The sequence below is a fragment of the Cannabis sativa genome, chromosome 8 (assembly GCF_029168945.1).
Source record: "Cannabis sativa cultivar Pink pepper isolate KNU-18-1 chromosome 8, ASM2916894v1, whole genome shotgun sequence".
Lineage (NCBI taxonomy): Eukaryota > Viridiplantae > Streptophyta > Magnoliopsida > Rosales > Cannabaceae > Cannabis > Cannabis sativa.
Window position 1 is genome coordinate 19,997,856 of NC_083608.1, and position 18,175 is coordinate 20,016,030.

The 18,175-nt window shown below is 35.1% G+C and overlaps 2 protein-coding genes and 1 non-coding gene across 3 annotated transcripts; 2 read left to right on the forward strand and 1 right to left on the reverse strand.

Moving 5' to 3' along the window:
- Positions 1 to 94: 94 nt before the first annotated feature.
- Positions 95 to 3,246, forward strand: LOC115701371 (uncharacterized). The gene is made up of 2 exons (XM_030629152.2): positions 95 to 417; positions 2,322 to 3,246. Exon 2 carries the CDS (start codon positions 2,333 to 2,335, stop codon positions 3,101 to 3,103), a length of 771 nt encoding a protein of 256 aa, XP_030485012.2. The 5' UTR covers positions 95 to 417; positions 2,322 to 2,332; the 3' UTR covers positions 3,104 to 3,246.
- Positions 3,247 to 6,096: 2,850 nt separating this feature from the next.
- LOC115699038 (amino acid transporter ANT1-like) lies at positions 6,097 to 8,668 on the forward strand. The gene is made up of 3 exons (XM_030626244.2): positions 6,097 to 6,726; positions 6,826 to 7,506; positions 8,060 to 8,668. The coding sequence occupies exons 1-3, from the start codon at positions 6,502 to 6,504 to the stop codon at positions 8,474 to 8,476; spliced, it is 1,323 nt and encodes a 440-aa protein (XP_030482104.2). The 5' UTR covers positions 6,097 to 6,501; the 3' UTR covers positions 8,477 to 8,668.
- Positions 8,669 to 16,268: 7,600 nt separating this feature from the next.
- Positions 16,269 to 16,375, reverse strand: LOC115698392 (small nucleolar RNA R71). The gene has a single exon (XR_004008141.2). It is a non-coding gene; the product is annotated as a small nucleolar RNA R71 (small nucleolar RNA).
- Between the last annotated feature and the right edge of the window lie 1,800 nt (positions 16,376 to 18,175).

Sequence of the window (18,175 nt, forward strand, 5' to 3'; positions counted from 1 at the left end):
AATAAAGAAAAAGGGTGAATATTTTTTTTTTTGGAAATGTTAGTGGGGTGAATTGTAAAGTATTAAATGTATATGTGTTATTCTTTTTCTCAAAAAGAAAAAAAAAATGTATATGTGTCATTTTAAGTGAAGTGTCAACATACCAATCTTGGGAGAGGGGTGTAGTATGTTATGTTTAGCGAAAAAAAGCATTTATTTCTTGATTCAGTCTCACACTCTCTTTCACCCTCCAAACTCCAAATCCATGTAAACTCAACCACTACAAACTGAAACAACCTACGGTACATCTATTATTTATTTCTTCTTACTCAATCAATGTCACACCCAAACCCTAATTTCTCTCTCTGTCACCGCTCCATTTGACTTCACCCACCGAACAACCCACTTTTCCACCCCTTCATCACTAATCCCTATCAGGTAATGTATCTTTATTTTTCATCTCTTTATATGTTTTGATTAGAAATTTTGGTAATGTATTGTTCAACTTAGATTCTTGTTAGTCAAAATGAAATCCTCTACAGGAAACATTGAGCCGATTTCCCAAATGAAATCCACCGTAGAAATTTGTGTTGACTCATTTTGTAGATGATGCATAAGTTTCTGTCGTAACTTTTACTCTCTCGTACTTTAATTTAAAGTCTCTGCTGCCAACTTAAAGTTAAGGAAAAGGAGTTCTCAAAAGAAATGTAAAGGAAAAGGAAACCCTGAAAATATTGTAATAAAGATTAGTATTTTAGGCCTAGTTGAAGTCCAAGGGCATCATGAACAAGAAACAGAGTCATGAGCCCTTTCTTAATCCAGGATTACCCTGCACAAAATTAATTAGAGTGAAGAACTGAGAAAATGATTGAGAAAAATAATAAATATTGGGTCTTACTAGACAAAACAAAAATGTCACATAGTTAAAGGTACCTTTCAATTTTCAAATAATGTAGGCAGCATGGTTTGAATAGTCAAGATAGAAAGGCCAATTAAATCAGTTACAGTATGCAACCAAAAAGATTAGTTATGATATATTAGGATGATAATATGAATGTATATATAAGAAGTTTAGTTATGGTATATCAGGATGATAATATGAATGTATATATAAAAAGTTTAGTTATGGTATATTAGGATGATAATATGAATGTTATGGGAGGGTGTGTGTGGGGGTCTTGGGATCGAGTTCCAGGTTGTGTAATGTAATGTATATATAAACGCTTCAATCAAAAAAAAAAAAGAATGCAAGAGTCTTGGCTTCACAGTGCAAAAGAGAAAATAGACAAAGTCTTTGTAGTTTAGAACTTAATGAGCCATGTATACATGTAGTATTTGTTATCTTATGTGTGAATGTTTAACGAAGATAGCTCGGCACAACGTATCTGTGCATGCTTTGCCGTTCTGCTTTACTCTATTAGTGGTGTGTCTATTTGGTTTGTTCTATGGTATGTTGCCCAGACTTGTTCTCATTTGCTATAATTGCTTACTATAAGGAGGCTCAAATTTTAGGACTGAACTCAGAATCTTGAGCTTAGTTAGCCCTGACCCGCTTCAAAATGATAAGATTATACGTTCACTCTCAAATTTGTTATTAAAGTACTGTTCCTTGGTTGTTGAATAGTACATGTTTGCTGAAATCTATGCGTATGTTATTTGTAGTTGTATCTATACGTGCATGGATTTCTGATTTCTGCTAACTTCTATACTTCATTATTATAAATAAATAGAATCTGACATTGTGGGAATGGTTTCCAACTATAAATTTCAAGATAATTAGATCTTATTACTTTGGGTTTGCACGATGTGTAAATTTCTACCTGTTTAAAGTGTCAACTTAGTGGCCCTTTTAGTTGAGAGCACAATAAAAAGAACATCTTCAAGAGTATAGAGGCGCCATCTTCCTCCATGAATTGTTTTAGATCAACTTTGTTGGAACAATTATGAACTGGAATACCATGTTTCTACTTAATCTAAAGCACTTCAATACCACTTGCAGGTAGTTTTCAGTCCAATAAGAATTTGTTTTAAAATAGTTATAGAGAGATGTTAAGGGGTGTTACTGCAAAGGGTCTGTGTCATTGTCAAATTGAAAAGGCTTCTTATTCTATGCCCTAAAAAATCGATGCCATCTTGGTTGACAAAAATGGTCATTGGTTGCGGTTTGCCTAGTTCTGATGTAGGATAAATTTTTGTTAGTGAGAGTGTCATCAGATATTTTTTTCACCAAATTATAATATTGCTTGGTTAGAGGTCTTCAACGGCTTGTATTTTTATTTTTCGGTCAGTTGTTCAGTCATTACTTAGAATAGATGTTATACTGTTTTATGTGTCACAAGCAGATTTCAGCTTGATGGGTAAAACAAAGCAAAGGCAGCTTGTGGCAGTCCCTACAAAGCTAAACAACACCTCAAGGAAGCTCATTGATACTTCAAATCCCAATCCTGATCCTGATCTTCATTCAGAAACTAGTTGGGTCATTGTAAAGAAACAGAGGATCACCATCCTGGTTCCTTCACTTCCTGTTGCTGATAGATCTCCACAGCTAAACCTTGAAGCAAGTCAGTCACAGGCTGTGCCTATGAAAAGGGTAGATAATGGTGTAGAGCAGCCAACTGAGTGGTGGAAGAGGTCCATGCCAACTGTTTCTGAAAAGGGTATCCAAGTTAAGAAAGCTTCTGGTGCTCAGAACTTTACAACATCAACCAAACCATATAGGCAAGACCGAAGAGTGGAATCAGTAAACCCACACCAAGTTCGTACATCCATGTCTCACAGATTACTTGGAATATCTAACACTTCAAGAAATATCATGGCGCCAAGACTATTACTCCATGGCCATAGCGGTTCTCATGCTGGTGGCACACCCTTGCATCAAAAATTGAGGGCACTGAATCTCGAGAGGAAGCTTCAGAAAGCTGGTGGGTTGAGCAGGTGGCTTGCCTCTCTGGGTCTGGAACAGTTTGTGAGGATCTTTCAGAGGAAGGGTCTTAGTAAGTTTCACTTGGTGAACCTAACCATGAAGAAGCTCAAGGATATGGGTGCAAATGCTGTGGGGCCTAGGAGAAAACTTATGCATGCAATCGATTGCATTTGCCAGCCTTACTGTTTTGAGACCTTGTAAAATGTTTATTTTTCCCCTAGGATTTAGAAGCTATGTTCAACTTTGAACCATTGTATAAACAAACGAACTTTTGTTATAGGTTTTCATGTACATACTAGTTCAGTGGTATGTTATTTTATTTATATTACTCATTCACACAGAAAGTATATCTCACTACCAAAAGAGAAAAGAAATGATGACTATGTGTGCCTTTCCATCTTCTATCTACCATGGCTTTATACACGTTTTTATGAGACGTGTACGAATTTTGGAGATCAACAATCAAAAGTTAACATGTCACCAAATATGAGTTTGTGCTTGGGTGAAATGAATGTGTAAGCTTTGGGTCATCTCTAAGCTCGCCCAAAATAGTTTTTAATCTTAAATTAATAGTCACACTGGTGTTATATATATATTTTTTTTTATCTTAATTGATTTGAATTGTTGAAAATAGTTTAAAAAGATTTGAAGTTAGTTTGGTGAGGATAAACTCATTTCTCGAAAATGTTGCTTTTTCTTCACTATTGGTCGTCAGTCGACCAATCTGTTTGTTGGTGGTCTGTGGAGAAGGTTGCAAGGCCAGCTAAACTTCATGGTCTGAAGTTTCATCTGCATCTGCTTCATGACCTATGTCCTCAATTGCACCATCATTTCTCTCTGCAGCCTGTTCAGTCTAATCCATCTCCACCTCAAATTGAGCTTCTTTATCCTTTTTCTTTGCTGATATGACACCACTTTGAGTTGGAAACATGTCTTTATACACGGTTTTCTCATCAAAAACCACATCCATGCTTATAAAATTTTGTTGGTGGTTGTCATCTTCTATGCTCCATACTTTGTACCCTTCTAACTTTTTTAGATACCCAAGGAAAATGTCCAGGTTGGAAATGTCAATTTGGGCACTGGGTGAAATCCTAAGTGCTCAAGTTGGCTTTTAGGGTGCAAGTTCGTGTAATTTCAACTCCTAGGACTTGAATTTGATTGCTCTATGTTTTCATGGTACAAAATACTGAAAGATAGTGGGTTGAATTTAAGTTATTGAATTCTAAACTTCCATCACGGAGCTCTTGGAGTCAACCTGGGCACAGGGCGAGGGTCCCCTCCCAGGTCGAATGCTATGACCCAAGTCTACTCAACTCCATAACGTCATCCTTCTTACCACGTGTCAAACATTAATGTCTACGTCACCAGAAAAAGTTTCTAGGTTAACATTGTTGATTATCACGTTAGTGTAAATCAAGTGCACTATTAAATCACGGGACTAATTAGTTTGAATAATCACAATTATCTTCTACTGTGATGACATTATCATAATTGTGAATAACTATATATTTAAGATTTAATAGAATTTATATATTAAACTTATAATAATAAATAAATATGTGAAAAAAGCACATGCCAAGGTAAAGATATGCTTTTTGATCATTTTTAATGGTAAATAAGAAAATATTAAAATTGAGTTTTATTTAGGCATAAAACCCGACATTACCATGGTGTAATCGATGCGAGTTATTGATTAGAGGAGTATTTATGAAAAATGCTTTCTGAGAAATTGGGTAGACTCTGTTGGAAGATTGTTAAGGTTGGTGATGAAAATGAAAATGTTAACCCTCTGTTTGCTCCTCCAGACTGAGAGTGAATGTTTGTAGAAATGCAAGCTACTATCCATAGGTAGAGTGAAGAGATTAGGCAATTATGGCAACAAGCCCTACCTTCCAATTTCGTATGTGATATCCTTTTGGCATAGACACCTCTAGTAGTGCAACCTCAATGGGAAAACGATTATGAACGATTCCATAAGTAGAATCCCTCCTATCTTTGAGTGAAACCCTGATCCACTTAAGGTAGAATAATGAATAAACTCGATTGCCTTAATCTTTAATTTTATAAAGAGTCAAGGGTAATGGTTGAGTGATATTTGTGATATTCATGATATATGAGGATGGTCCTATTTGGTGGGAGGTTTTGTTCCTAACTCGGGACGTTGAAACTATGATTTGGGAAGAGTTTTGTGATATTTCTAATGAAAAGTATTATAATGATGTAGTTTGTACTGCAAAAGTGGAAGAGTGTAAAATTATTCTAAGATATGATATGAGCATATCTGAGAACACTTTGAAATTTGATAGATTGGCTAAATTTACTTCTGAGATAACAATTGCCTCAAGAAGGGCAAAGTTTATATGTGTTTTAAATTCACATATTTCTTGAGATACTAAGATTATGTAACACCTGAAAATGTTGCTACATGTGTGTATGTATAAAGAAATGGCGAATTATACAAATGATTGCAAAATTTACAATTCTTTCATATTAATATTATAAAATTAAAATACATTTTTTTTTTTAAAAAAAAAAGGTTGTATTACACTCTCTAAAAAGTTATTTCAATAGAATTTTTAGAATAACTTGTAGATTTTAAAAAAATTTCGAATAGCTACATGAGACAGTTTCTTATTTCATGTCGAATAACCCAACATTTTTTTTGGTGACAAATGAATGAGAATGATTACCATTCATGTCATAAAAGAAAAGCTGATTGCTAATTATAACCTCCTATTACAATTTCTTAGTCAACCTCTACGTCCGAAATCACACGCTGAGTTTTTTTTTTTTCAAAATTTTTTCATAACAGTATTTGTTGTAGTTACAGTATCATTCTTATAAATTTTTTAAAAAATCGTAATAGTTTACAATACCAAAAACAAAATTCTTGATATTTCAATTTATCACACATGTTCGAAAAATTTCAAACATATTTTCGGGACTATAAACTATTCGAGTTTTTTAAAAATTTATAAGAATGATCTTATAAGCATTCATGAATATTTTAAAGTTAACTAATAGGAGATTGATTGTAGTTGTCTTCAAATTAAAAAAGAAGATTGAGCTACACCTATACATAAAAGAACATGATAGTATGGCTCTATTACTTGTTCAATCATACATGTGCACACGCTTATAAAAGAGCCCAAGAAAATCACCACTCCCATTTCTTCACAATCTGATTTTCTTGAACTTTTGGCAAAACAAAGTCTATTGCTCTGTCCATTTTGCCAACCATTTCGAGATATGGGCATTCTTCATTTAATATCTTAGTGCCAAGGTGGTGGTGGTGTCAGTCCGGCCATGTTAAGTTTTTCACACTTAAAAAACAACAATATTATTATATTAACAACTTTCCAAAATAATAGACTCAAATATTTGTCCACATAAAAAGAAAAAAAAAAAGACTCAAATGTTTGTTAAAAAAAACTCAAATATTAATAAAAATTGACCAAAATGATTGCAAGGATCGTAAATTAAAACGGTATCAGGGTTTCAAAAACCTACAAAACAGAGTTATAATCATTCATTCATTGAGTCGAAACAAAGAACAGGAAAAATAATTATAATAATAATAATAAAAAAAAAATCCAATGGAAGGAAGCAAAACGACATCAATTCCATTGCTGCAGGAGGAGTCATCAAGATGTTCGGAAGGAACAGCTTCAAGGGTTCAAACCATAGCTAACATTGTCGTTTCGATTGTGGGCACTGGCGTTTTGGGTTTACCTTTCGCTTTTCTAACCGCCGGTTGGCTCGCCGGCTCCGTCGCCACCGTCTTTGCTGGAATCTCCGTCTACTATTGCATGTTCCTCCTAGTCAGTACAAATATATATATGTTCATATCTATAATCTATATAATATATATTTATGTTTTCATTATTTCATATAATTAGTCTCATGTTAATGTTGGACAGGTTAAGTGTAGTAACAAGTTATCATTAAAAGAAGAAGAAGGAGAAGATGATGATGATGATGGTGATGATTTGACAAACATAAAAACGTATGGAGATTTGGGTTACGAATGCATGGGAACGACAGGTCGTTTAATGGTGGAAACACTCATTGGTATTTCTCAGTGTGGAGGTTGCGTGGTAAATCTTGTGTTCATTGGACAAAACCTTTCATCAGTTTTCAGAGCCCACAATCTCTCATTCTCTACTTACATACTTCTATTGGTCCCAATAGAAATTGGGTTGTCATGGATAAGGAGTTTGTCATCTTTAGCACATTTCAGTATATTTGCTAATGTTTGTAATGTTTTAGCTATGGGGATTGTGGTTAAGGAAGATATACAACAAGTTTTAAAGAGTGAATTTTTGTTTGATGATAGAACAGCCATAACATCTAAGTTTGGGGGTTTGGCTTTTGCTGTTGGCATGGCAGTATTTTGCTTTGAGGGGTTTGGTATGACATTGGCATTGGAGGCTTCAATGAAGGATAAAAGGTCATTCCCAAAAGTGCTTGCTCAAGCATTTTTTGGGATAGCCCTTTTGTATGTTTTGTTTGGATTCTTTGGTTACATGGCTTATGGTGATCAAACAAAAGACATAATCACTCTCAATCTTCCTAGAAATTGGTGGGCACTCACCGTTCAGGTACTCTCTTCTCTTCTTTTCTAACCCCTCTTAACTCATTTTATTTAAGCTTGGTCATTGAAAGACCATTTTGTTTAAGGTGATCAATTAATTGATTCATGAGCTCAATTTCTTATGATCACTGCCTACTTGATCAAATACAACATAAGAATTATTATATAGTTATAACTTGAGCAAGCTTTAGATACATTTAAAGTAGTTCTTTATTCTTGAAAAGTTGACTTTTTGAGTAGCTATGCTTCACCATATTGATTAAAGGAAGTGACATATCAATCTTTTTTATTGGTGCAAAGTAATATCTTAATTTTAACCCATGACATATAGAGTGTGACGCATTGTTATTTGACACCTTGTTTAATATATTATATTAATAGAATCCGATATTAAAATGCACGAATAATAATATCTGACCTCATGTGATGTTTGACACTTTAACCTTAAAGGGTTCCATTATCATTTTCCCTAGTGCATTGCCAATACATATATGTTAATTTATTAATACAATACATTTCTTCTTCTTAATTGTTTGTATGGTCAATGGAAACAAACACAGATTGGGATGTGCTTGGGCCTTATATTCACATTTCCAATCACAGTACATCCCCTTAACGAGATCATAGAGAGAAGGTTGAAGAAGAATAAATGGTGTTACAATAGTAATAAGGAAAACGACAGTGATCATGGTCATTCAACAACAAGAATAGGAGTGTTGGGAATATACAGTAGCCGTGGCATATTGGTGATTGGATTGGCAGTGTTAGCCTCTTATGTGCCAGAGTTTGGTGTATTTACATCACTAGTTGGAAGTACTGTATGTGCTCTTATTGCATTCGTTTTCCCAGCCATATTTCATCTCAAATTATTGGCTTCTTCTCTGAATTTATGGCAAAAAGCATTAGATTTGTTTATCTTGTCATGTGGCCTGCTTTTTGCTGTATATGGTACCTATAACACTGTCATTAGTGTGTAATTATTGGTTCTCCTAAATCTTGATATGTAGCATACTAGATATTATTAAATTATGTTCAATCTTAGAATCATATTATGTTGTAATTTTTGAAATGGCAGTGTGCCGAGTATCTTAGCTATGTGGATCTCAAAAATTGAAATTAAAAACCTTAGATTAATGTTGTTATAGCAAGACTTGAAACCAACTTTTATTTGTTTATTTTGACATTAGAGGGGTTGGGGATTAGAATTGGGAACTCTTTTTACTAGTTTAGTTTTATTAGCTCATAACCGTAATCTTCATTTATTAAAGCCACAATTTTCAACTTTTTTTTTTTTCAATTTTTTCTATAAAATATATATATTTTTTTTAAAAAAAAGCCATATTTTAATACAAAAAGTATAAAATTCATAGAATTTATAATTTCCTCTTTATTAAAGGTGTTTAGATTAGTTAGCCCTTTTAGGGTCGGTAAGTACTATTGCAATATGCAAAGAACCGACCTCAACACTTTAAAATATCTTATTTTTAGCTTTCTACTTTTTCATAAATCAAATGGAGAGTTTATTCATAAGAATTCGATTTAGTACATGACATACAAAAAATAATGCTTCACTATTAGAGGTATTCAACCTCTTGGACATTGTAACAGAACGAAACATAAAGTAAAGGAAGAGAGAAAAGGAAAAAGGTATTCAATGTGTTTGGTGCGAGCGTAAGAACTAGATTTTCTGTGAGGAGGACAGTGCTCAAGTTATCACACCACACAATAGGAGGCTTAGGCAATGTAATATGCAACTCAGTAAATAGAGAGTATAGTCAAGTAAGTTCAATTTTAGCTTGAGCAAGACTTCAAAATTCGACTTTAGTGCTGCCCCGAGACAATGTATGTTGCTTCTTACATTGCCAAGCAATAAGATTAGAGCCAAAATATTTTGCAAAACCAGAAGTAGATTGCTTATCATCAAGATTTGTGGCCCAATCTGCATCACAAAATGTAGTGAGCTCATAGTCTTCTGGTTTTCTAAGATATATCTCAGAATTCTCTTAACAACTTGCCAGTGAGACTCCATGGTATTAGCCATGAATTGACAGACGTTATTTACATTGAAGAATATCTCAGGTCTTGTGATTACCAAGTATTGTAAAGCTCCAACTATGGATCGATATTGTTGAGGAATGTCAACTAGAAGGCTACCATAAGATGATAGCTTCAAACTACTTACCATTGGTGTGTTAGATGGCTTCGCTTTATTCATATAAGCTTTATGGAGAAGATCTCTAACATACTTGGCTTGAGACAAGTGCGAACCTATTGATGTAGTGGTAACCTCAATGCCAAGAAAGTAATGGAGATTTTCTAGATCCTTAAGAGAGAATTTGGCATTCAGTGCAGCTGTGTAGTGAGAAATAAGCTCGGGATCACTGAATGTGATGATAATATCATCAACATACACCAAGATATCTTCCATGGAGAGAGGAGTGTGGCTTATGAAAAGACTATGATAAGATTTTGAAGAAACAAATCCCAATGACAGAAGACAATGATGTAATTTCTCAAACCAATCACGAGGAGCTTGTTTAAGGCCATACAAAGCCTTGTGCAACTTGCATACAAGCTCTGGAGAATCAGGTTGTTCAAAATTAGGAGGTTGCACCATGTATACCTCTTCCTGCAAGTCATCATTTAAAAAGACATTGTTGACATCAAGTTGCTTTATGTCCTAGCCTTTAGAGAGAGTAAGAGTAAGAAAAACTCTGATAGTGACATAATTGAGAAAAGGGATAAAGGTCTTTTTGTAATAGAAGTCAAGTTGTTGATGGAAACCTTTTGCAACTAATCTGGATTTGAACTTAAGAACACTTCCATTAGAATTTTCTTTAATTCTATACACCCATTTGCATCCAATTACAGTCCTACTATGTGGAAGTTTGACAAGAATGTATGTTTTGTTCCTTTTTAAAGCAAGAATCTCTTCTACCATGGCTTTGTTCCATTGCAACTGCTGAAGAGCTTGCTTTATTGATGTTGGAATTTAAGTAACAAGATAAGCTTTAGGCAATCTAATTCCACTTTTGCCTCGAGTTTGCATATGGTGTGTGTTACCTGTAGTGGATATGTTAGGTACAGATGCTTTAGATGGTAGCTAAGAATGTGTTTTAAATGACACATTTGATGTTGTTGTAGCAGCACTGGTGCTGCTGGAACTACACTTGGAGATATTGGCTCAAGCATAGGATCAGCAAATGATACAAGGTCAGAGGCAAAAGATGATACATGCATTTGATTTTCCTGTGGAGCATTAGATATAGTTGGAGCTAGGATCCTTAGAGAGTCAACATAACTTGAACCATGTAATATCTGATCTTCACCACTTTCATAAACACAATGATCATTAGAAACAGAAACAATTGAATGAGTAGAAAACTGTTGGTTTTATGGTACTAAATCAGGTACGCAGTGGAAGAATTCGTATTATTTGATTATCATTATACCATAGCCCAATGGATCTCCAGATGTGTATACAAGAAAATAATATATACCTCTTGATGACTATCAGGGGTATCCTTAAAACTTCTCGTATGTTGTATCCTTTTAGTTGATTAGAAACTCTCACTATAGTCTTCCAAATCAATCCACCACACACAAGAAATAGTGTGGGCTATTAGAATAAAGTGTATAATGTGTTCTCGTTTAATTCTCAACACATGAGCAAGAATTATTTGAGAGAAAATAAGAGCATGTTTGGTATTATTTTCTGTTTTTTGTTTTCAAAAAATTGTTTTTATAAATGAGAACAAAAAATAGTTTTTGAAGTTTTTAAAACACAAGTCATGTTTGGTTAGTGTTTTTTAAAAACATTATTGATCAAAAGTGAATTGGTTTTTAAAACAGAAAACAACATTTTGTTGTTTTCAAAATTGTTATTTTTTGTAACTTTATTTTCTGAAAATTATTTTCCAAAAATAAGGCCAAACAAGCCAAATTATTTTTAAAAAACAATTTTTTGTTTTTAAAAATAAAAAACAGTTTTTTAGTTATTATGCCATACATCACTAATTTTCTTTTCTCCTCCAGGTATTTCGAAAAAAAACTATTGAAAATTTTTCATTTAATTTTTCAAATCACACTTCTATTTATAATTGTTAAATCTCTATTAATTAAACCATATTTAATTATTTAAATAAATATCTATAACTGTCTATTAAGACACGGATGGTGTCTTTTGTCCTGACAACTTTTGTCTCAACAAATTTTGTCTTAACAATTTTTGTCTTTTCACTATTTAATTAATTTAAAAAATTATTTATTTATTACAAAAATAAATAATTACTATTTTACATTTCAAAATAGATTTTTTCTGAACAACATTATACAACTCTTTATCCCTTCCCTTGACAGTATTTCGAGGTGGCAATTCAAAGACCATAGACCTATAATTCTAAGCTCCAATAAATTAGATTATTTATTGAGTCTCATCAACCAAATATTATTTTTTTATTAATTTCATGATTACTCCACTATAAATATAGAATTGAACTCTTAATAATTATAGAATTATATTTATTGAATTTTACTGCAGTGTCTATTGATATAATCAATTTCAGTAATTAGCCCTCCACGTGTTGGTTCATAATTAGTTTTAGTCAAATTATCGTTTTACCTTTCTAATTACTTCTTTATACTTTAGTACCATTAATTCACTAGTAGAAGTATAATTTAGATCCTATCTAAATTTGTGCACAATTTTCCAGTTCTAGAATTTACACTTAAAGGGAACCAACATTCAATTCGTTATAAAAGTCACGATTACATAATTGTAGATCATGTTCTCAGCCATCCACATTATTAGATTCCCAAAATAAAATTTGTAAGAATCATCTTCTCTGAAAAACTTTAACAAGTGAATCAAAGAAACTAATTGTTAACCCAAGATATGTTTCCAAGAGGGGGTGAATTAGAAAATTAAGCTAATTTCCGTAAATTAAAACTTTTGACACGAAACTATGCAATTAATCAACTTAACATGTCAAATTGAGTGTATTTAGTGTGCCTATAAGTTTGCTTTAACTGAAATACGCATTGAAATTTTTTTCGGTACACTACTTGTTGATTTTATAGGTTTTTAGGCATAAAAGAGTGTTTTTTGCCACACTTTCTCATATTTTAATATTTTTTGATTCCGTAAGTTTGTACACCTCACATTTTACATCATTAAATTACTGAAAATGAATTTTTCATTTTCATTGCTTAAAACTCATTTTCGGTGAGGTTTTCTTGGCAATTTTTGAAAAGCTTACTGTAAATCGTCAATTTTTAACAATTTTCTTATTTTCTTGTTTGAGAATTTTTATTTTGTCATATTTAAGATGTTAGAAAAGATTTGGGGTCAAATGGTTGGATGAAACACATTTTGAAGCCATTTTTGGGAAAATTGCCTGCTGCAGGAAACGGTTAACCGGTTCCTGCATACCTAACGAACCAGTTAACCGGTTCGCAGCAGGTATCGATCCCAAGGTTATTTTAGTCTTTTCAAGCCTATATTTTTTCCTATAAAACCCTACCTAAATGAAACTCGAATTCAGATTTTCTTACCCTAAAAAAAAGCCTCCAACCCTCTTCTTTCAAAAGGGAAATTTGATTATTATGCATACTAATGGGGGAAATTAGTTCCCTAAACTTATACATTTCAAAATTTTAAAAATAGGTCCACTTTACATTAAATCCAAAAATACTCTTCTCATTTTTGAAACCCCACTTCTCTCTCTCTCTCTCTCTCTCTCTCTCTCTCTCTCTCTCTCTCTCTCTCTCTCTCTCTCTCTCTCTCTCTCTCTCTCTCTCTCTCTCTCTCTCTCTCTCTCTCTCTCTCTCTCGTTCAACAAGCCCCTTCAACATCCCAACCCACAGCATACCACTCCATAGACACCCACCGACCCACGGAGCTCCCCCAGCGACCCAAGACGCACCCCCACCGACCCACGATACCCACGGCGCACCCACAACCGAATTAAACACAATGTCAAAGGTGAGTTCGTGTTCCGTTTTTTAGTTTTTTATTGATTTTGTTTGTAATTTTAGTGTTAAAGATAGATTTTGTTAGATTTAAGAATAGATTTAGGTTTTAGATTCTCAGATCTGTGATTTGGGTAAGGTCAGATGTAGGTCCGATTGGGGTCCGATGAGGTCTAATAGAACTGTGAGTTTGCGAGGTAGGAGACGTAGGTCCGGTGGAGGGTGTGATGGGTCCAATATGGGGTTCGATGTGGTCCGATATGGGGTCTGATGGGTCCGATTAGGTCCAATGTGGGTTCAACGGTGTTCGATGTGTGGTCCGATTGTGTAAATGGGGTGATGTAAATGGGGGGTATTTTAGGGATATTATAAAAGTTTTCATATCCTACAAATATAAGGTATTATGAGTTTAGGGAAAAAAATTTAAGCACGTGCAAGCATGAAAAATTAAATTTCCCTTTCAAAATTCCACTCTTTAACCTAACTTTCCCATTCTCATTCTTTATCTTCACCATGGATGCTTCATCTTCAAGAGCAAAGAGGCAAAGATTCTTAATGCAACAAAGGGAACAAAGGTCCAAGGCAAGAAATGACCTCTTCTCCCATAGAAAATATGCAAGAAGGTTCAATAAAGACTTCTCACAAAGGGATGTTCTAAATGGTAAGCAATGTGATCTCAAAGCTCTTGAGTATGTCGTGTTTTATTCTCTTTTTGAACATATAGGATGGGAAACCTTGTTAAAAATTCAAACCAAAATATATATGGGCCCCATCTTGTATTTAAACAAGTATAAGGGAATAATCACATTACCCTTACATTAATACTTTACTAAAATGATCATTTTATATGGTTAACTGTTAGGTTATAATTAACCTATATTTCGGGTCTTTAAAGTTAGCATTATCTCGTCTATTGGTGTCTTTTGGAGCAGTTTTACGCTTGATTTTCTTTATTTCAGGTTCCCGGGGTGTTAAAGTTCGAATTCAGTCAAATGGCGAAAAACTGGGTCAAACTTGGAAAAATTGGAAAATTCGGTTCCAGAAGTGTCGGCCGCAGTCGCGACCTCGAGAGAGCCGTGTCGCGACCCTTTTTCCGGTCGCGACCCCGGTCGCGACTTCGTGAGTTTGCGAAACTCGGTTTTCGAGTTTTGCCTGTAGTCGCGACCAGCTTAAATGCTAGTCGCGACTATGTACGGAAATCGCAGATTTGACCTAATTTTGATTTTTCACTCAATTGGAGGCTCACCACTCATCCCTATATAAGGAATACGACATTGAAGGTCAGATCTAAGCAAAAACAGACCTAATAGTGGAGGCAAGTGGAGAGGAAGCTATCTTGAAGACCCGGAGCGATACCACCTTCTAGTTTCTTTCTTTTACCCTTTTTATTCATCTTTATGTTTGTTTTTATTTCTGAATTAATCATGGATGTTTTTAGAGTTATTATGAACTAAATTTCTCAATAAGGGAGGATGATGATTGTTGTTTAAGTTTATGCCTAGTTAATAAATAATTGCCATTCCTTCATCTTATGTGTGAATACTATCTTTATTTGTGTTTAATTTCATGTGCAAGCTTGATCACCTTTTTACATGTTCTATGATCGTAATTCGAAATCTGAAAAGTGAGAATTGGGAATGCTAAAATTTGGATAGTCTAGGTTTTGATGTAAAACGAAAGTATTTACATAGCCTTAGTGACTAATAGATTATTGCTTAATGCTGATTTTGTGTTGATCTAATTAAGAAGTTAATTAGAGAACATATTATTTAGAACCTAAAAGATCTGAAAAGAGTTAGGTTAATTTATAATCTGTCTTTCACATTGAGATAAGGATAGTAATTAGGTATTAACATAGGTAACTTATCAACAGGATTCACCTCCCTAATCTCTCATCTTGATTAATCTTTGTTTATTTTCTCTTTAATTTCTGAGTTATTTACTTTTAAAATTGCAAACTTATTATTTTACCAAATAGAATCATAAGTATAGTTTAGTAGTACTTAATCCAATTCCCTGTGGTTCGACCTCACTTGCGTGAGATAGTACTTGATACGTACACTTGCGTGATAAACAGAATTAACGTAACAAGTTTTTGGCGCCGTTGCCGGGGAATTGTTTAAAGATTAATATTACACAAAATTATACTAACTTCTACTTTGGTATATTTTCTCTTGCTGATTTTTCTAACCTTTTTCCTGCAATATTTTCTTGATCTATTTCAGGAATCATAAGTGTATGCGCCGTCAAGGACAAGGGTGATATTACCGAGTTGATCCCGAAATCGAGAAAACTTGTAGGAGAAACCGAAAGAACAAGAGGCAAGAGGGAGTTTCAAAGAATCGCCGAAACTTCAGACATCATGGCTGCCAATGCTGCAAACAATGGAGGCAATAACGGTAACAATGGTGGCGCAGTAGAAGATCAAGCTAATGGCCGCAGCTTGAGAGATTACATTCTCCCTACTCTGACGGGAGTGCAGTCGTGTATCAGGCCACCGGCAGTGGATGCAAATAACTTTGAGATAAAACCTGCCATACTTCAGATGGTGCAGCCTTCGCCCGGTTGGTGGCCTCCCTTCGAAGATCCTAATCGCATCTCTCTAACTTCATGGAACTTTGTGAAACCTTTAAAGTTAATGGAGTTAGTGATGATGCTATTCGACCGAGATCGTTCCCATTCTCTCTTAGAGAGCGAGCCAAGAGTTGGCTAAACTCCTTGCCACCCAACTCTATCGCCACCTGGAATGATCTGGCAACGAAATTCTTGTCAAAGTTCTTTCCTCCAGCCAAGTCTGCAAAGCTGAGAGGAGAAATTAATAACTTCTGCCAACAAGATAATGAATCTCTCCATGAGGCTTGGGAGAGGTTTAAGGATCTGATCAGAAAGTGCCCTCACCATTGTATAGAGAAGTGGATGCTGGTCCACAACTTCTACAATGGGTTGGTAGGAAATACAAGAACTTTAATAGATGCTGCAGCTGGAGGAGCCTTTATGAGGAAGAGTGCTAATGAGGCTTATGATCTATTGGAGGAGATGGCTCTAAACAATCAACAGTGGCCAACTGAAAGGAGTCAATCAAAGAAGGTAGCTGGTGTGTTAGAGGTCGATACCATCACCAAGTTGACAGCACAGGTTGAGGCATTGACAAAGATAATTGCAGGGCAAGCTAAACAAGCCCAAGTTGTGTGTGAGTTATGTGGGGGAAGCCATCACTTTTCAGAATGCCAAGCTGATGTGGATGATTTGCCAATGGATGAAGCTAAAGCCATTGGAAACTATTCACAGAACAACAACAACAACTATGGGTTCAACCAGGGTAATAACCGAAGAAACAGTGGGTTCTATCAAAGAACGAAATCGAATCCGAATCGAATCAACAGCTTTAATCAAGAATAAACCTCTCGGTGGAAATTCTAGTTTGCGGACGTATTTATCGCTTCAATTCATGATCGAAACTAGATCTTCAATCAAAGACACTGCATACGTATGGGCCAACTAGCAACTCAAGTAGCAACCCGTCCTCAAGGGAATTTGCCTAGCACAACAGAAGTAAACCCCAAGGAAAATTGCAAGGCAATTACCCTGAGAAGCGGTAAAAATTATGATGGTCCTGAAATGCCACAACTAGTGAATGGAGAAAAGGAGAATGAAGAGCAACCGATGTCGACCCCAACACCCACTCCAACGAAGGCTACTGATAGTCAAACACAGCCACAGCAGTCTCCACCAACTAATATTGATCACCATGTAAAAATACCATACCCTCAAAGGCTTAGAAAGTCAAGCTTAGACAAGCAGTTCACCAAATTCCTGGAAGTGTTCAAAATATTTCACATTAACATTCCCTTTGCTGAAGCTTTAGAGCAGATGCCAAGTTATGTGAAGTTTATGAAGGAAATCCTGTCAAAGAAGAGAAAGATGGAGGATTATGAGACAGTTGCTCTAACTGAAGAGTGCAGCGCCATCCTACAGAAGAAACTCCCTCCTAAACTCAGAGATCCAGGGAGTTTCACTATTCCTTGTACTATAGGAAAAATTGAGGGAATAAATGCACTTTGTGACTTGGGAGCTAGCATTAACTTGATGCCTCTATCGGTGTTTAAAAGACTGCAGTTGGGTGAAGCAAAGCCAACAACAGTAACTCTCCAGTTGGCGGACCGATCACTAGCCCATCCTAGAGGAGTCATTGAGGATGTGTTAGTTAAGGTTGATAAGTTCATCTTTCCAGCTGATTTCATCGTTTTGGATATGGAAGAAGATAGCAATGTCCCAATTATTCTTGGGAGACCATTCTTGGCAACTGGCCAAGCCTTAATCGATGTTCAGAAGGGTGAATTAAAGCTGAGAGTCCAAGGAGAAGAAGTGGTCTTCAATGTGCTAAAGGCTATGACGTACCCAAAGGCAAGTGATAACTGTTTCTTCATTGATTTGATTGATGAAATGGTGAGTGAGAAAAAACTGCTAGATGATCCTCTTGAACTAAGTCTAACTGAAGATGAATTGACGGAGCAAGAAGGACAAGAGGTCATGGGGTATGTGAAGTGGCTTGATTCCTATGGGCCTTTGAACAGAAGATATTTTGAGGAATTGGGAGCGGTTCCAAAAGAGCTAAAGCCATCTACTGAAAAGCCCCCAGAACTTGAATTGAAGGTGCTTCCTAGTCACTTGAGGTATGAGTTTTTGGGTCAAGATAAAAAGCTGCC